The sequence below is a fragment of the Quercus robur genome, chromosome 2 (assembly GCF_932294415.1).
Source record: "Quercus robur chromosome 2, dhQueRobu3.1, whole genome shotgun sequence".
Lineage (NCBI taxonomy): Eukaryota > Viridiplantae > Streptophyta > Magnoliopsida > Fagales > Fagaceae > Quercus > Quercus robur.
Genome location: NC_065535.1, coordinates 50,463,966 through 50,483,429, shown reverse-complemented (window position 1 = coordinate 50,483,429; position 19,464 = coordinate 50,463,966). Strand labels below are relative to the sequence as shown.

The 19,464-nt window shown below is 34.4% G+C and overlaps 1 protein-coding gene and 1 long non-coding RNA gene across 3 annotated transcripts; one reads left to right on the top strand and one right to left on the bottom strand.

The window, feature by feature from the left end:
• The first annotated feature begins 5,384 nt into the window (after positions 1-5,384).
• On the top strand, positions 5,385-9,379 carry LOC126713899 (14-3-3-like protein A). Of its 2 annotated transcripts, none has more exons than XM_050413846.1 (5): positions 5,385-5,534; positions 6,405-6,895; positions 7,014-7,139; positions 8,479-8,595; positions 9,115-9,379. In XM_050413846.1, the coding sequence occupies exons 2-5, from the start codon at positions 6,410-6,412 to the stop codon at positions 9,187-9,189; spliced, it is 804 nt and encodes a 267-aa protein (XP_050269803.1). In that variant the 5' UTR covers positions 5,385-5,534; positions 6,405-6,409; the 3' UTR covers positions 9,190-9,379. The 2 variants fall into 2 exon arrangements, with proteins under 2 accessions (XP_050269803.1, XP_050269804.1); XM_050413847.1 differs by having other exon boundaries at positions 5,386-5,534; positions 7,017-7,139.
• Positions 9,380-9,749: 370 nt separating this feature from the next.
• Positions 9,750-10,075, bottom strand: LOC126713900 (uncharacterized). The gene is made up of 2 exons (XR_007651482.1): positions 9,986-10,075; positions 9,750-9,848 (listed from the first exon to the last, which is right to left on the bottom strand). It is a non-coding gene; the product is annotated as an uncharacterized LOC126713900 (long non-coding RNA).
• Positions 10,076-19,464: the final 9,389 nt, after the last annotated feature.

The following is a 19,464-nucleotide window of genomic DNA, read 5'->3' as shown; positions in this document are numbered from 1 at the left end:
TTGTGTTTACGCATGGGAATGATGAATTGTAGTATTACTATTGATGTTAGTTTGGGTTATTAAATATATAGGACATTAGTTTGACTAGGACATTTAGAGGTACTGAAATGATTTTTCCTTAAAATTTTAATGATATTGGTTACTCCAAGTTTCTCATTACACTGTTGTTGTGTATATAATTTTGAAAATCACTATTGGACACTACATATACAATATCAATTCACTATAACTCATTGTGAAATTCTACTAAATACAACACAAAATAAAAGAATAAATTGGTTCAATAGTATCTCCTAAATTGAATGGGGATAGGTACATGAAATCATTTAGCTTAATTATAGTTTGTTACGTTCATGATCTTCACAAACAAAATATCTAAATAGAAATTGTATAAAAAAATTATACTCACTAGTTCAAAAAAAAAAAAAAAAAAGCAAAAATCTAAACAATTTAATTTGTATGAAAAGTTAACAAAAGCAAAATTTAATTTTGATTATAATCAATTTTTCTATAAGCTTTGGTTATATATATATATATATATATATATATATTACCTAGGTTTATTTATATTGGACTCATCGTTTTCTATACTTAATTAACTCACTTAGTAGAAAAATTTTAAAAATTTAGATTAGATGGGACATGTGACGCAAAATTAAACTCTAATTGAAATTCAATTTTTATACTAAATTAACTCACTTGACATAAAAATTTATGTGGGGGCCAGTTAATCGAGAGGTACTGTTAAGGCAGTGCTAACTGGGCCTATGGCCCGGTCCGAGAACGTTAGACCATCCGAAGAGGTCCAGATAAGATTATAAGGAGAACGGAGTGAAGAGAGGAGTAAAGATAATATGAGATAAGTCCAACGAGCATCCTAGGATAAAAGCCATCTCAGCAACAAGTGTCCGAGGTCAGTACGAGTGTCATATCATCATGGACTTACTTCGAAGTTACATCATCACTAAGAGTTAGACGTCGGACAAGGGATAAGAAAGGAGAAGGGCAACAAATATCTTCAAAAGCTGCTACCTCCGCATTAAATGACTTCCAACCAACTCTCTGGCTGCATTAATATGAAAGTAACGCTTGAATAGTGATCAAGCAGCCTTACAGCTACTAGTTGATGATTCTGGGAAGTGCTGAATGGGATAGGAGAGAGTTCCCCGAATCTAACCTACACGTGTGTGGTAGGGATGACACCCAGACTAGAGTATATAACATGAAAAGATGTACTAAAAGGGGGGATTGGAAAAAATCAAAGAAATTTAGGGGAAGAAGACTGAGAACTCTTGCATGATCTTATTGTTTAACAAGTACAATATAATATAAACCCCTCGAGAGACTCCGAGGACAGATTTTCTCATCTTACGTGTGTCTAACAATCTTATACTACCAAATTTAATCGTTTTTCTTCTGGAATAGATCTAGTTTTTTCATCCACGCTTTACAAATTTATTGTTTGGACAGCTTGGGCTAGAACCCAATCCTATTTTGGGCCTAATCCCATTTCAGTCCTTACAATTTAAAAGTTTAGATTAGATGAGATATGGCGCAAAATTAGACTATACTCATCAATTGCCAGCATAATTATATCGTTAATTAATGCAATGACGTGACTTTGAGGTTTTGAACTTCCCCTGTGATTATCCTCTTAATTTATTGTGAAAGTGAGGTGGGTTTTATTATTTGTTAATGAAGGAACTATTTAAGGAAAAAAAATGTTAAAGCTACTTGTATAAAATTTACCACATGAATTTTATAAACTGATATGACAATAAATATAATTGATAAGTTTCAAGTATCCATAAATATATATATTTAAATATTTTTTTTTTGTATTATTGTGATTGATGATGATGCATCATTTTTTGAATTCTCTGTAATAAAATTTGTTGCATCACTCTACATTTAATAGTAATTTTAGTCCCATTAAAAAAATAGTAATTTGAGTGTGGAAATAATGAATTGTAGGTACACCTTTCTCTCCCCTTGCTATAAAAAAAAATGAAAAAGACATTTTAGTCTCCTAATTATATAAATCTTGGTGTGATTTCATTTTTATAATATTTGATTTTTTTTTTTTTTTTTTGGTCCATGGGTCACCCTCATTCCTTATATACGAGCTCTTTCAAATTTCTCGAATCCTTTTTTTTTTTTTTCATGAATCAAGCATCTCAAGGTCCTTTGATGGGCATAAAGAAATTGGCTTGGTAGCAACCACCAACCCAATAGAACAAGGGTTAGCTTTGCAATTAATCTACAAGCAAGGCATGGTAGGTCTATTATCGGCTAGCGTTGGATCAAAAAGACCTAACAAAATAATTTCTTATCTCAAAGTGTGGATGGGGGTCTCTATTGCCTAAGAAAGATAGAATATCACCGCATGAACATAATATTAAGTTACAAATGTAACTCCAATCACTATTGATATCAAATTAAAATATTTAGTCATGCATCACTAAGCATTTTTAATATGAACAAAACTTATGTACAGTATTTAGGTACTGTTCCTTAAGTTTCCTTCTTAAATAATCAACTATGCAGCTTTTTTCTTATGAAATAGAAGCGTATTTTTAATTAAGTACAGTCATATGACTGAATCTTAAGAGGAGAACTTAAGAAACAGTACATAAGTACCGTACCTAAGTTTTGTCATTTTAATATATTAAGTAAATTTATGTAAATGACTATTAAGAAATTCTACGTGTCCACAATGTGAACACCACACATTCATACCAAAAATGTATCCACGTCTCACATACTCATAGGAACTGAGACAATAATATAAATAAGTCAAATATTGCAATGGACAATAGGCATCCGAATTTCTTTTAATGAATGAACAACACATTTAGGAACAAACCTCATTCAATTTGCATTTCATATGATGCATGCATGTTCATGTTGTATGGGTCGGGTCTACGCGTGACCTATGATTTGGTAACAATATCAACTATTATTTTGATTTTTATTTGGTAAAGAGTAACCATATCAACCATAAAGTTCACAAAAAGTAATAACATTAATAACAAAGTCAAGAATCCATCTATTTTTCTATTGCTTTTCAAGTGTGTCATATTTCACGAGTGGGTAAGCATACAAAATGCAAGTCATAACTTTGCTCTTCAAGACACCCAAATGGACACGCACCTCTGCCATCATATTCAACCAGTCCTTTTTATTTTTTCTAATTTGTATTTGAAATTGAAATCAAAATCCTCCCTCCCCCAAAAAAGCCAATCCCAGTTCAAATTCATAAACTAGTGAAAGTAGTTTGCAAAGTTAAACATATAGGTTTGTCCCTGTCATTGGTTTAAGTTTTATTTTAATTAATATAATTTTAAAAAGTTTATTTTTTTTCCACACTAAACAAATTTTATATAACACCAAACTTTGACATTTCGTACCCTTTAAGCAATAATATTTGCTGATGTGGTTAACTAAATGCATGCTTAAGTGACTCTGACCTTAGATAGCTGGGCAATTCGTGACATGACTTTGGGGTTGGTTTGTAGCCAATGGGAACACACACCCATGTGTTGCCCAACCTAGCCGTCCAAGAACAAAGCCACCTAAAATTATAATGGAGAGGGAATAAAATAAAAGGACTAACTTCACATGCATTTGTTAAATTTCCTTTTTAAAAATGTGCTTTTTAAAATTTCAATGATTAAAATAGAAATTAGACTAAGTTTCAATAAGCTGGAGGATTTTATTTTTATACCAAAAACACACAAAATAAGAAAATACAAATAAAAATTTCTTTCCAACTAAATGGAAAAATTTCCTCTAAACCATTAGGTAGTAATTTAGATTACTATCTCTATGAAGGAAAGGAGTGTATGAGGCTCATCGTTGTTAGTCGTAGCCCACATCAAAAGGAGTACTCTAACCTCCAAGATAATTTAGACACTTTTAGGCATGTATTCTCACTCTCATATTAGCGTAAAAGACTCAACCAACCGGCTAGAACTTTTTTCTTGTTTTCTTGATTAAGTAAGTGAATTGAATGAGATAATTTGATGATGTTTATATGTTAATTCGAAGCTCACCTTAAAAGGAGTATTCTAACTTCCAAAATAGCTCAAATACTATAAACACACATCCTCTTTTAATTAAATTCTCATATGATTTTAGGTAAAAAAATGCTCATATAATAAAAAATATTCATATGAATAATATTCAGAATTACTCCTCTTTATTTATAAATTGAAAAGAGTATCCTCCAATTTTGTTCGGAGGAAACTAACAAATACAGATAGAAATATTGCAATCAACACTCTAGTTTTTCTGATTATTAAAATAAAAATTTAGAGGAAACTATCAAATAGAAATAAGGATTTATTATAATCATATATCCTAAATTATAGGGAAATTTGTAATGTGCATTATTAACTATACAATTTTAATCAACACCTTAATTTGATGTTAATATCCTTCCCAGCCTACGAGAGTATTTGCAACTAGGGCTATCCACAGACCCTTAAAACCCAATTGACTCTGACCGACTTGGTGACTCGTTGTTGGTTTTGATTGCTATGTAGTCGAGAAGCAAGTATTGGGTCTTGAAAAAAAACTAGTTTTTAGTTCAAGTCTCAGGTCATTGGACTCTTAACATCAAAATCGAACCAACAAAAGTTTATTATCACTAGAACGATCTTTCCTCCTTCCATCTTTGATAGCTGCACAGAGTTACCGTAGTTGAGGTCGAGATTTGGCATCTCTCAACTTGTTGAGGTCAAGATTTGACCACTAAAGTTCAGATCTTTGTCATTTCACTACATATTGATTCACTGTTACATCATCGAGATATCCAATCGATAACTCGAAAAATTCAACCATGAAAAACGATCGCCCAAGCAACTAATACTCATTGGTTGGCCTCCTCTCCAAATTGCTACCATCAAGTTAACTTAATTGCGTGACAAAAAAATTTAGGGCAAAAACTCAAGCTGGTTCAACCAGTGGAAACCCTTATTTCCAATGAACACCCTTAAATGGTAAATATTTTATAGGGAGGAAAAAGCTCGAATTGCAAAATTAGCATATTGTAAGTTGTAACGGACTTAAAAATAAAATAAAAATAAAACGGCAGCAGCAACAATAAAGATCCACAGCCGGCGCGTGAAATTGGCAGCATTTCCGTTTAGTTTTACACAGGAAAAAGAAGATATAAAAAAACCGTTTAGTCAAGGCCACTCTTTCCCATGAAAAAAAAACGCTACGCAAACACAATGATGTGGAGGTGTTACCGGTTACAGATTGTAGGACCCACATTAATCCCGTTGACCGTCAACGCCAGCGTGACACACACACAGAGACACTCTCTCTCCCACGGATTCTCCGCTCCGCACCACGTGTCACGTTCTCATTGGACTCACTCTCTCTTTCTCTCTCTCCGCTTTTTTTATTTTTTTGTATTTATTTTAAGAGCACCCTTTTCCATTTCTGTTCTCACACTTCATTTCATTCTCTTACACGCACTCACACACAGAGAGAGAGGAATTTCAGTTTCTTCGCCAATCAGAGAGGTACCCTCTTTTCTTCACTCGCTGATTGCTTTCCTTTTCTACTATCTAGGGTTAGGGTTTCGAGGCTTTTTCTTAGATCTACTCGATTTTTTTTTTTGTTTTTGTTTTTCTAGGTTCGTGTTAATCTTGATCCTTGAGATCTAGGGCTGCTGTTTGGTTTGATTAAATTTCTGTTTTTTATTTTAATTGGATCTGCTAGATTGGGCTTTTTTTTTTTTTAATGCTTTTTTGTTGTTTTATATTTATGAATTTGTTTGGTTTGCGAGAAAGTGTCGGAAAATGGAAATGATCGGACTTTGTATTTGAACCTTGGTTTTATTGTTGTGTGAGACTGAAAAACTGTGATCAACTTTACTGAAGTGAGTGTAAAACAGCTCTGTGATGCTTAATTCGTAACGTGACGAGAGTGTGATTTGATCTGTTTAGTAGCTGAGAAAATATTAGCCATTAGGGTAGGAAAACAACAAAGATTTATTTTTACTGTTCCTAATGCGAAATATGTATATTTAGTGTTAATCAATGTATATTAAATAGTGATTGGGAATTTGTAGTTTTGGATATTCTGAAAACAGATAATTAATTAATTATCCTCAGTTTTTTTTTTTTTTTAATTCATGTCTGCAAGTTAGGGTTGTGTTGAATTTTTCTGTAGATCAGAACAGTTTTAATAATCAGATTCCAATTTGTGCTTCCTAATATTTCAAAGATGGTTTTTTTTTTTTTTGGGGAGTGGGTTAATTACAATGTTTGTTTAGTAGATATTTATGTTTGATTTTGGGGTTTGTGATATGATATATAATATAGGTCAAGAGATTAATAAGATTTGTATTGAATTGATCTGTGGACTTACAGTAATTTCTATTGTTGTAGCAAAGATGTCGCCAACTGACTCTTCACGGGAGGAGAATGTCTATATGGCCAAGTTAGCCGAGCAGGCCGAGCGCTATGAGGAAATGGTTGAGTTCATGGAGAAAGTTGCAAAGACCGTGGATGTTGAGGAGCTGACTGTGGAGGAAAGGAACCTCCTCTCTGTGGCTTACAAGAATGTGATTGGGGCTAGGAGGGCTTCATGGAGGATCATCTCTTCCATTGAGCAGAAGGAGGAGAGTAGGGGAAATGAGGATCATGTTGTGATCATCAAGGAGTACAGGGGCAAGATTGAGAATGAGCTGAGCAAGATCTGTGACGGCATTTTAGGCCTTCTTGAGACACATCTCATTCCATCAGCCTCAGCTGCTGAGTCGAAGGTGTTTTATCTCAAGATGAAGGGTGATTACCACAGGTACTTGGCTGAGTTTAAGACTGGTGCTGAGAGGAAGGAAGCTGCTGAGAGCACCTTGTTGGCTTACAAGTCTGCACAGGTAGGTGTATGGTGTATGAGGTTGTTATTTTCAATACTCCTCTGTAATTCATTTACTGGGTTTGAAGTTGGGACTTTTCTGTGATAGTGATTTTTGAGCTTGCTTTGTGTTTTTTAAGCAGGATATTGCTTTGGCTGAACTTCCTCCTACTCACCCAATAAGGCTGGGTCTTGCTCTTAACTTCTCTGTGTTCTACTATGAAATCCTTAACTCACCTGATCGTGCTTGCAATCTTGCAAAGCAGGTATTTTTACATGACTGCTTTTACTTGTTTCATTGTGACTGTAGTATGTTGCAATTATTTGTTTATTTATGGGCATGATTTGTTATTTTTTTAAGTAGCCTGACCATTTCTGTTTGGTTCGAGTCAACTTCTAATGCATAGCAATCTAGGAACCAGATTAGACTGTTCTAATGGTAAATTTATTTTCTGAGTTTCTTTTGGGTTACTATTTCCCCAGAGTATCCTGAAATTTTAATAGTAATTCCTTTCATCATAGATAAGCAGTTATATTTTTGTACCTTCTTTCCTTCTTCTTTTTGTGTGGGGAGTGTGGGGTTGGTAGCAAGCTGATTTTAGGGAGAAAAAAAAAGGCGCTTTTTAATATCTCATGGTGACTGATGATTTTCTAATGATTATTTTGACCCTTCTTGGTTTATATTTAGTGCTGTATTTGTATTTGAATCTTAAAGCTGTTGGCTGTAATTTGATTCATTTGAAGACCATATTATGGATTTTTTAATATGCTGACACATGGGGGTCATGGTTTCATCGCTTGAATTATAATATTTTTATGTCCTTGTGGTGGACATATTATCAAACTGGTACAAATTACTTATTAATTCTGTAGGCGTTGGTTCCATTGCTTGAGTTTAATGTGCGTGCCCATGTGTATGGGTGTGATACATATTGCTTGTTAGTAGTTTTTTGGGTTTCTTATCCATTTGTTGTTGTGTGTATTAATCTAATACCGTATATGCAAAACCCGATTTGGTTTTGGAATAATTCATTGAGTACTTGTTATGAAGGAATTGATCTAACCAATGGGGTTGGGTGTTAATCATCTCTTTCTCTTTCCCCACCTCCATAAACAACCCCCCCCCCCCCCCCGCGGCCCTCCCCAAAAAAAAATCTCTCTCTGAGTGATCTTCATAATATATTCAACTGATATACTTTGTGCAGAGATTAGTGTCATGGTTTCAACATGTGAGTTCTAGTGTGTTATCATTATGATAGGGATACTGTTTTGGCTGTTGCTTATCAATAAGGTTGTGAGCTTTTTATGTCTCTGTTGTGGCATTTTTCTTTTTTAAGTTGAATTCCATTTATAAAGTTTCTGATTTATCTGGCTGAAGTCTTGCCGAAATCTTGACATGAAGTAAGTATTAAATCGGAAAAGTATTAAATCGACTACAAGGTTGCAAGGTTGATAGTATGCCATTGTTCTCTCTCTTTTCCGAAATCTTGACATTAAGTAAGTATTAAATCGACTAGAAGGTTGCAAGGTTGATAGTATGCCATTGTTCTCTCTCTTTTCTCTCTTGCTTGCTCACTCTCTACCCCCTTTGCTTACATTTGGCAGGCTTTTGATGAGGCTATATCTGAGTTGGATACATTGGGTGAGGAGTCCTACAAGGACAGTACCTTGATCATGCAACTTCTCCGAGACAATTTGACTTTGTGGACTTCTGACATCACGGTCTCTCTCTCTCTCTCTCTCTCTCTCCCCTGCATGTGTCTGTGTGTAGGCTGAAATGTTTGATGTTGCTAGGTCATCATCCTAAACAAATATTAGGAAACCTTCATATCCTTCATTTCCTCCGGCTTATTTTTTGTGCATTAAATTCTTTTATTCCCCTTATGTGTTCTGCATCTGCCATTTATAAAATGTAAGCTGGTCTGAGATTGGTTGATTTGACACTTCAACCTGGATCATACTGGGTTTAAAAGCATCTTTACGAGGTTTAACCCAAATAATATTACAAACCAATAGACTCTCTTGGGATCAGCCTTCATAAAAAAAACAACACTATCAAATTGTTGTAGTTGGGTTGGCGATTCAGGTCACATCACATCGATCCAAGTTGTATTTTTATCCATTTGGGGTGGGTGGTTAGGCATGTGTGGCTGCTGCATATGATTGTTGCTTTGGTGTCATATCATTGGGATTTTTTCTCCTCCAGTTCCTTGCCTAATGTATTTTGTTGTGTTAATTTAGGATGATGCTGGGGATGAGATCAAAGAAGCATCTAAGCGTGAGTCAGGCGAGGGTCAGCCACCTCAGCAGCAGTGATAAGTTCGTAGGATGTACTCTGTACTTTTAAATCTCGAGACCTCTTACATAGATGGTATGTGGATTGTTGTAGCAGAATTTCTCAATGAACTGAGGATCCTTGGGTGTTTATAGAAGCACCTGGATTGAATTGTTCTGAAAGATATGAATGTGCTTTTTATTATTGATGAGAAGAATATGGTTTGGTGTTTGGAGTGATGTGGAATGCGATTTAGTGCTGAAATTGATGCCTTTGAAGCATCAGTTGCATGGTAGTTTGGATCTGATGGTTATTTATGTTCTTGCATTTTGTGATTGTGCTTTCTTTTTCTTTCCAAGTTGGATTTAACTCCAATCAAACACGGTTCGTTGTGTCTGAGCAATAAAGCTAACCTTTGCGATCATTCCCAAGACTCTTGATCATCTTGGATCCGGCACTTACCCAGCATTAGCATTGAAAAATGCTAATGCTACTCTATTTTACCATTCTAAAAACTCACTTTATCATTATACCATCTTATTTTACAATACCTCTACATCCCAAACTTCTATTTTCCTCTTTTACTCATTAAAATAATATATTTACAAAATAAAATAATATATATCAAAATTATATCTTTTCTCTCTCATCTCTCTCCTCTCTCTCATTTTCAGCTCTCTTCCAAATAAACCCTAGAAACCTCACGACAACCCCAAAAACCTCAGCCCTGAAACCCATGGCCACCACAATCACCACGGAAGCCCCCCCACCTTCACCACCATGAACCCACATATGACCCATAATAAAAACCCCATCCCCCTTCCACCACGCCACCACCCCACGGCAACCCAGAAACCTCAGCCTCGAAACCCATGGCCACCACCATCACCATGGCAACCCCCCACCTTCACCACCATGAACCCACATGACCCATAATAAAAACCCCACCCCCTTCCACCACCACCACCACCCCACGGCAACCCCAGAAACCTTAGCCCCGAAACCCATGGCCACCACCATCACCATGGCAACCCCCCCCCCCCCCCCCCCCCCAAACCTTCACCACCATGAACCCACATATGACCCATAATAAAAACCCCACCCCCTTCCACCACCATGGCAACCCCCAACTCCACCACCATGAACCCACAAAAAAAATCCATCCCAAAATCAAATCAAACCAATAGCAAATTCCAAATCCACAAGATGACCCACAAAAAAAAAATCAAGTCAAAATTTACACAAACCCAGTTACAAACCGATCTCGCCGTTGCAAACCACACCGGAAACCCATGAACATGCCGCCGCAAACCACCATACCACACCGCCGCATACCCATGAACCCAGAAAACGTACCTAAAAATACCCAGAAATCGCCACCATACCACGCCGATCTGACTTTCCAGTCTCACCTCCACGCCGGACCCACGACCCACGCCAGAAAAGCCCACCGTGAGAGAGAGATGTGATGAGAGAGAGACGTGATGAGAGAGAGACGCCATTGTGGAGAGAGGAATGAGAAGAGAAACAACGTGAGAGAGAGAGTCAGAAAATGGGGAATAGAAAAATATTATAAGTTTTAGAATTGTGCTATAGTACTATTCTACCTTTAGAATTGTACTGTAGCACAATTCTAAATATTTTTGCAATACTCCCTTTTGACATTTTCTGATGCAGTGGTTATTTGGTGCATTTATGCTAAAATGCTCTTAGATATGGCATTAGCATCTTCTGATGCTAGCAATGTAAATTATGGCTTCTTTGATTGGTTTCTTTTAAAGCCATATATGGTGATAAAATTGAACTGAATTTTTAGCTTTTGTGTGTGGTACTACTTCTAGACCCTGAGGAGCAGGGAAGATGATTGCTTGTGCCTCTCTCTCTCTCTCTCTACATTTGATTATAATTTAGCTACCCTTTTCCCATTAAACATGGATGCTACATAATGGCGCAAAGCAAATAAAAGTAAGAAATTATCCAACTTCCTATAGAGTATTCGACTATTCCTAATGGATAAGACCGATGAATAAGCAGCATTCGGCAAATAGAGAGAATCTTATTCCGTCTTTGCTTGGTTTGGAATTCTATGCTTGGCTTGTCATTGACATTTTGGTGGTTGGGCCGTGTCCTTGTCAACTTGAACGCAGACGAATCTATTATTTTTATCGGAAACAAAAATCAATCGATATATTTTTCTAACAATTGCAGTGTGTAGTTTTTTTTTTTTTTTTTTTTTTTTTTGACCTGAGAATTTTATATCGTGATTTCTTTTATTATTATTATTTTAATGGAAAACGGGAGAATATATAAATTAAAAGCAAATTAGTTTATTACAAAGTGGCTTAGCCCTGCAAAGACTCCACCACAGGCAGTGGGTTAGCCAAGATCCGATTGCAAAGATCCAATTTTCGCCAAGCATCTTTGCAGTGGTTAGCCTCCCAGTAGATGTAATCCAACCTCCACTGTTGCATGGGAGATGTGATTCAACCTCCACTGTTGCATTAGGGAATGCCCTCAGAAGGGTTCTACAGTCAATGAGTAGAGGATCTAACATAAGGTTGTCACAGGAAAGGGTTTTAATCAAAGGAACAATTACTTCAACATCCATTTCAACAAGTGAGGAAATTTCTAATTGTTGGGTAAGAGAACAGTGGCGGCTCAATTTTTATTTATTTATTTTTAAAGGGGTCAACTTTGACAACTTATTGATCTCTGTAATTGTATTGAATTCCGTTTTGAAACCGTTCTAACTTAGCTATTAGAACGGAATATTTCAATATCGGAGTGTACCGGTGCACTGTTTTGAAATTATATACTATATATACTAGTTTAAGACCCGTGCGTTGTACTGTTTTATTATAAACTTATAGAATATATATTTTATCTGAGAAACAATAATAAAATAAAAAATTATTATAATAACCAAATAAATAAATTGTATTGGTATAACAACCATCAAATATAAAATGATAACACGTCAATAGAAAAATATTATCTTTTAACATACCAATTGTTCTCTAATAAGACTTGTAGTTACATGTATCGAATTGTTTTCATCTGAATTTTGTATTTACAACAATATCAATGCGAAAAAAAAAATGTTAGAAGTTGTTTTTACCTTTGGGAGATTGTTGAATACTTCTTTGTACAATATATTTTTAGTGTATCTTTGTTCTTGTTTGTCATTGTTCTTTATTAAAATCTTTAGTTCTTCGGGGCTTGTTACTTGAGACAAAGTAAAGTACAATTGGTTGTGGTGGAACACTGGACTTGGCAAGTAGAGGCCAACATTGTTTAGAGTTTGTTCTTGACTTTTGTTGATTGTTAGCATAACAGATCTTTAAAGGAAATTGTTTTCCTTTTAGGATGAATAGCCACTTTAATTCTGTAGGAGATAGAACTATTCAAGGAATAAGAACCTTTGTTCCGATTGTTCAACCTATCTAAGTAACTCTTGATTTCATTAAGATCAGTGATTTGTTTTGTAAGGTTGAAATTTTATCAACCATCTTGTTGGCTTTATTCCGTGCCAAATTTGCTTATATTTTAGCAATTAGTAACCCTGTATTTAGGTGGGAATCATGTAAGGGTAGTATGTGAGAGAGTGAAGAAATGCTCAAGATTGTGCAAAAAAGTAGGGACTCGCGACTGGATCTCGCAGGTGGCTCGTGGCTTGCAAGTCGCTAGAAGTTGCACACGTGCCAAGCATACCAGAAGTTGAAGTGTCATGCCAGCTGTTGCACTACAGGACAAAAGTCCCAGGTTGGCCAGGCCGTTAGCTCGCGACTTGAACTCGCGACTCAGTCCAGTCGCGAGGCCAAGTCGCCAGACTACCCTGTGTGGGAAAAACTGACTCTTCGCATTCCTTTCTCACCCCACTATATATAGACCCTTATACCCACGAAATGTAGAGAGTTTCCATAAAGAATTTTGAGAGAGAAACCCTAGAGAAAAACAAGATTGACTCATCCCCAATCTTCACATAGATACTCTTCAAATTCCTATACTCTCTTCCTTTCCATTGTTACATCCTTGAGAGGTACATTACCAAAACCTTTTCTCACCATATCCATATCTGTGAAAAGGTTGTTTGGTGCTTTGGGAAGCAGTTAAGAAGGGATCAATTTCATATTGGTTGATGCTATGGTTTATAGCGGAATCCGGTAAGCTAAAGAAGAAATAGATTCGGCGTAACCTCGTTGGAGTAGGAGCTTGGAGGGCTTAGATACACTAGGTAAATTAGGCTTGGAGGGTTTATTGTTGTTCATGTATCCTAACTACATTCTTTAGTGAATTTTTTACCGCTTGAAGGGCGGCGGAGAGGTTTTACGCCGAAAGCTTCAGTTTCCTCTTCGATAACACATCGTGTGTTGTCCTTGTGTTTGCATCTCTCTTCCCTTAATCTTTGTCATTTAATTTCTTCTGTGGATGTGATTTTATTTAGTTTAGATTATTTATCAATTCTATATTAAGCTTGTTCATATTCCACACATTAATTGTTTGATATTAAGCTTGAATTGGTAATTTATAAATTGGGGGTCTAAACGTTCAAGGTGTTTTATACACTTATTGAACTTTCATGTTTCAATCCAGATATTTCATTTCTTGTTACGTTTTCTTATACCAACATTGTAGCTCTATTAGGGCCATTGTTTATATACTTGAAGAGATATTAATTGCTTTAGATCTATTGCACCACTCAACATTTATATGAGCTTGATATTTTACCAATATATTGATATTGTGAGGAACAACATAACCATTATCTAATTTGACATTTCATTTTTGTACAAATCTTCCATCATCTCTTCTTCTATAAATTGGATATCCATCAACACCAATTGTCGCCTTGTTGTAAAAATTCTTTGGAATTTTTTTAGTGCAAGAGCCATTAACCATATAGGCTGAGTTTTATTTGTTGCGCCACATGGTCCATGCATTATGAATTGAGCTATGGCTTCATATGCAATAGGGTATGTGTTTTTGTTTGGAATTTCTGCCGATATAACTCTATCAATGTCAGCTGGTGAAGGACATTTGTGTCATGGTAAAGCCAAATCAAAATATGTGTATGGGGCAGTCCTCTTTTTTGGAATTCAATAGTATACAACATTACAAAATTACATAGAACAAACAATGTATTTTTAATTTTTTGTAAAGAAAAATATTAATTGTGATAATTTTTTATAACTATAATTAACATGTAATCAGACAAAAATTATCATTTTGAGTGATTTTTATTTGATAAAATCATGTCTAACCATATTAATTATAAATGTGTAACAACATTTCATCATTGGAACCCATATCATAAACGTATAATTCATATACGGTATACAAAATAATAACAAAATCTTGTCTAAGTATATTTATGGTCTGTTTGGATTGAGAGAGAGGATGGAGAGTAAAGTAGAGTAGAATAGGATTGACCCAAAATTAACCTATTTTTAGCCAATTTTATTTTACTCTCCTCCACTTCTCCTCCCTCTCTCTTCAATCCAAACGGGCCCTTAATGATTGAACCGCAGATTACCTTGAACATCTAGGCGCTTTAATTCTTCTATGGTGGTAGCCCCTAGTTTATTTGTAGACACCATAAGGGTGTGTTTGTTTGGAGGTGAAATAGGGTGGATGAAAAACTTTTGAGAAAAAATGGGAAAGAAAACTTTTTTGAGTGTGTTTGGTTGGGCACTTAGGTGGGTAGGAAGGAAAATAAATGGTGAGGCCCAAGTGTTTTCTCCCCGGGCTCACCAAAAAGTTTTCTCCCTAAAAAGGCTAAAATAGAGAGAAAACTGAAGGGAGAAAATGAGATTGCTTAATGGACAAAAATGCCCATGTCTAGTTCATTTCTTTGTATATATATATATTTTTTTTTTCCTTCCTTGGATGTTGCCTTTTCTTTTCTTTTTTTCTTTTTCTGGGTTCTGGGATTGATAGTTTTTTTTTTTTTTTTTTTAAATATTTTTTTCTTTTTCTTTTTGGGTATAACTAGACATGATTTTTTTTGGGACATGTTTTTTATTTTTTAATAAATTGGGTGATTGCTTTTTTTTTTTTTTTGGTCACTTTTTTGTATTAATTGGCCATCATTTTTTAATAAAGGTGTATGAGTAAATTTTTTACGAACTCACTTTTTCCATCTCTCCATTTTTCTGCTTCCAACCAAACAAAAATGAGAGAAATTAAAATTTTTTTCTATCCTCTCACTTTTTCATCCTTTCACTATTTTCTATCCTGTCACTTTTCCATCCCTCTAACCAAATCATATCATATTATATATAATAAAAGTTGGGCTTAGAAGCCATGGTTGCGCCATGTGGCTTAACTAAATTACAGAAATTTTAATAAATTTTTAGATTTTAAGAATAGATATATACATATTTTTTTGATAAATATAACAAATCAAGTAATGAAAGAAAGTAGCATTTCATTTACAACTATAACAGTTGTAATTATCTAAAATGTTATCAACAAAGTCTAAAATCAATAAAATAGAATTACCTAAGGATAGAATTTAAATAAAAAAGAGAGAGAAAAAAAACGAAAAAGAAAAAAAAGAACATATTTGCATTTTTTTTTCCTACTCACCAAATTGCAGAAATTTTAATAGATTTTTGAAAAATAAATATAATTTTTTTTATGTTCTTATCTTTTTCTCCTATAATTTCTAAGTTGATAAATTTTTTAATTTGAAATCACTTCTTTAGATAAAGTTTGATAGACACAAAAACTCAATAATTTAATATCAACTTAACTTCTTCTCATCCATTAAAGAAAAAAAAAATTATTCTTAAGCTTCACACTTTCATAAATTTTTATAGATATATATATATATATATATATTTTTTGTTCTTATCTTCTTAAATTGCAGGAATTTTTTTTTTTAAGATTTAAAAAAAAAATAGATATAAATTTTTTGTTCTTATCTTCTTCTCCTATAATTTCTATTTTTTTTAAAAAAAAAAATTCAGCTTCACACTTTCATAAATTCTTACTACACGTAAAAAAAATTGAAGAATTTTGATTAGATTTTAAATATTTCAATATTTTTGATAAAATAGAAGTTTAGTTATTATTATCAACTTAAACTCTAATACTTAATCAATTTTTAGGATGTACACAAAATCTTAATCAATCATTGAATGTTTATCAATTTTATTTAAATCACCATTCATTTGTAGTTTTGTACTTTAATTCATTAAAAAAAAAAAAAAAACGTCTATCCTTAATAGTACTTTGTTTCTTTATACTAATATGAAATTCTATCCATATTTATCCAATAAAAAATGATCGAAGGAGATTTAGTTTAAGTATAAATCATCTAAATTCAAACTTATAAATCATCTAAATTCAAACTCTATCGGATTAAGAAGTTACCTCCTTATCAAAAAAAAAATAAAAAAAAAATAAAAATAAATCTTATCTCACTCTAAAATACAATACAGGTATTATTTTGCCTAGTCGTGTTTGTCTCTTTACTTTACTTTTCTTTTCTTTTTTTTTGGCCTAGCCACATGTAAATAGTGTTACATCTAACAATGTTGGTGCAGTAATGCTTTTCATGAGTACTTATTTTTTATGTTGCAACTTTCATAATAGAAAAGTGCTATGGTTCTCCTCTCTGCCCTATCTACAACCTTGCAGGTAAATTTTTTTTTTTCTTTCATCAAATTGAATAGATTTTGTGTATTTGTTGCCTTTTTATTATAGATAATATGATTTTTATGAACAAGTTTTATAGATAGGCTGAAATTCTATGTTTGATCACAGTTTTTAGTGTTTTTTTTAGAAGTCAATATAGCAAGCAATATATTTGTATTTTTTTAATTTCTTATTACATGATTATTTGTTGTTGATATCCATATTTTATAATGGATTTAATTTGTTATAGCTTTTGTTTGGTATTTGTTCCATGTAATCTATATTATTTAATTAAAAGCAAAATTTGTTGTCAAACATGAAATTGGATACGAGAGAATCCATCTATACTTAACTCCCCCTTTTTTTTTTTTTAAGCTCAAAATTTTGGATATTTTTTCATTAATAAATTGAGGTTTTGGCTTAATTTTGTTTTCAACCGTTTCAATTATTGAATTCATTATTTTTTATGATTAAAAAAAATAATATATGTGTTCTTAAAGGCTAAAACACAATACAATTACAAGCATTACTTTAAGTTAGGGTGTTATATTTATTTATTAGTACGTTAGAATGTTACATTAAGTTAGAGTATTATATTTTTATTTATTATTAATTTAGAATGTTACATATGGATACATATGCTGGCTTAGGGTTGATATAACTTATAACCATTTGAATAAAATCAACACTAAAACAAATTATTTAAATATCAAAATAATAAATAAAAATTAAATTTCTTTTAAGTGTACAAGTACAATTTATTTTTTAATCTTAAATTTTAAATTAATTCTTTTTTTCATTTTATTTGTTATTAAATTTAATTATATTATGAAAATATTTTTTATTAAGCCTGCATCGCACGGACATAATACTAGTATAACCAAAAAGGACAGCTGGGTTGGTGTGTTAATAAGTCTTGCTATTGCGTGTTATTCACTGCCACACATCCGAGCTGGTGGGTTCAGAAATTCTTTCACAAGAGCTAATGGACTATCAAAGACAATTGAAATTTGAAATAGACCTTCTGTATGTCTATCTTGTCTGAGCACTGGTACTTAGTGTGTTATAGGCGCACTCTTTGCAGCGTATGGTTGTTTTGATGCTTGCAATTTTAGAACCTATTAGTTTCCCCAAACTCATCTCATTTCTCACATGTGCGTATTTTTTTTTTTTTTGAGAATGAACGTAGGGATTTTATTGAACTTGATTTGCCAAAGTGGCCAAATCATTTTGAGCTACAGAAAATAAAGACAATGGAACTTCCTCCATCCATACAACATAGTCGAAAACATTAATCGAATATCTAGCTAGACTATGTGCCAACTTATTGCCGTCTCTTCTACAGTGAGAGTATAGCAATTTAGTGTAAGAATCTGAATAAATAAAAGCATCCTGAACTAGTGGTTGCACCAGAGCAATTGTACCACTTCCTGATTTCAAAGCATTCATAATTAGCTCTGAATCTCCTTCTAATACAGCTTCAGCCAAGCCTATTTCCAGTCCAAATTCCAGAGCCCGTGATGCAGCAACAGCTTCAATTTCCACCGGTGTGAGTGCTGGGGAGAAGCTTTGAGCCATGGATGCTAGGACGGCACCTGTGTGATCTCGGACAACAACACCGATCCCGCTTCTCTTTTCAGTCTTGAATATTGCTCCGTCAAAATTTATTTTGACCATCCTTCCATCTGGGGGCTTCCATACTGCCTGAGGTTTCGGTTCAGCTGCTGGAACGGGTGGTAACACAGCCAAAAATTCATCAAGTCTCCCTGTTGCCTGCGGTACAAGCTGGTCTGAAGTGCAGCAAGGTTGATGGTTGCGAACTTGATTTCGCTGATTCCAAATTCCCCATGTTATCATCCCAAATAGCTCTGGGTTGCTCTGATTGTTGAGGATCCATGACAGCAGCTCCTTGAAGTTTGTCACACCTGAGATATGCCGTGAACTCCATTGAGAATGAGCCCAAACTGAACTGAGTTCGCTGCATGACCACAGCGCATGGAGAGTTGTTTCTTCTTCCTTGCAGCACCGTTCACACAGAGGATCAACTGGCATGTGTCTCCGCTTCAGGTTTGATTTTGTTGGAATAGCATCACGACAGACACGCCACAAGAAATTCTTAATCTTGTTCGGAACCCGCAACCCCCATATTCTTCTCCACAGATTCTTTTCACCATTTTGTTCTACCTCTTGTCTAGGCTCTTCTTCTTCCATCTTCAAAAACTGGTATCCAGACTTGCAGGAGTATTGGCCATTTTGGGTCCATGGCCAGAATAGCTTATCTTCTGTTGGATGTTTTGAGAGAGGGATTTTCTTAATGAGTTCAGCTTCTTCAGGTGCAAATAAACCAGCTATAAGATCATCATTCCAGGTCCGGTTCTCTTCATTTATGAGGACATCTACCGTGGTCTCTTCCCAACCCTCAAGAATAGGTGACATGGCACGTGTAGGGGGTTTTGATGGCAGCCAAGTGTGTTGCCATATCTGAACTTTCTGCCCTGTACCAATTCTCCAACAAGCACCCCTCTTGATCACGTCACGTCCATATAATATGCTCCTCCAAGCATATGAACCACGACTAGATTCCTCCGCCTCCATGATAGAGCAATTAGGAAAAAAACGTGGTTTAAAGACCTTGTAAAATAAAGAGGATTGATCTTGCAATAAACGCCACGCTT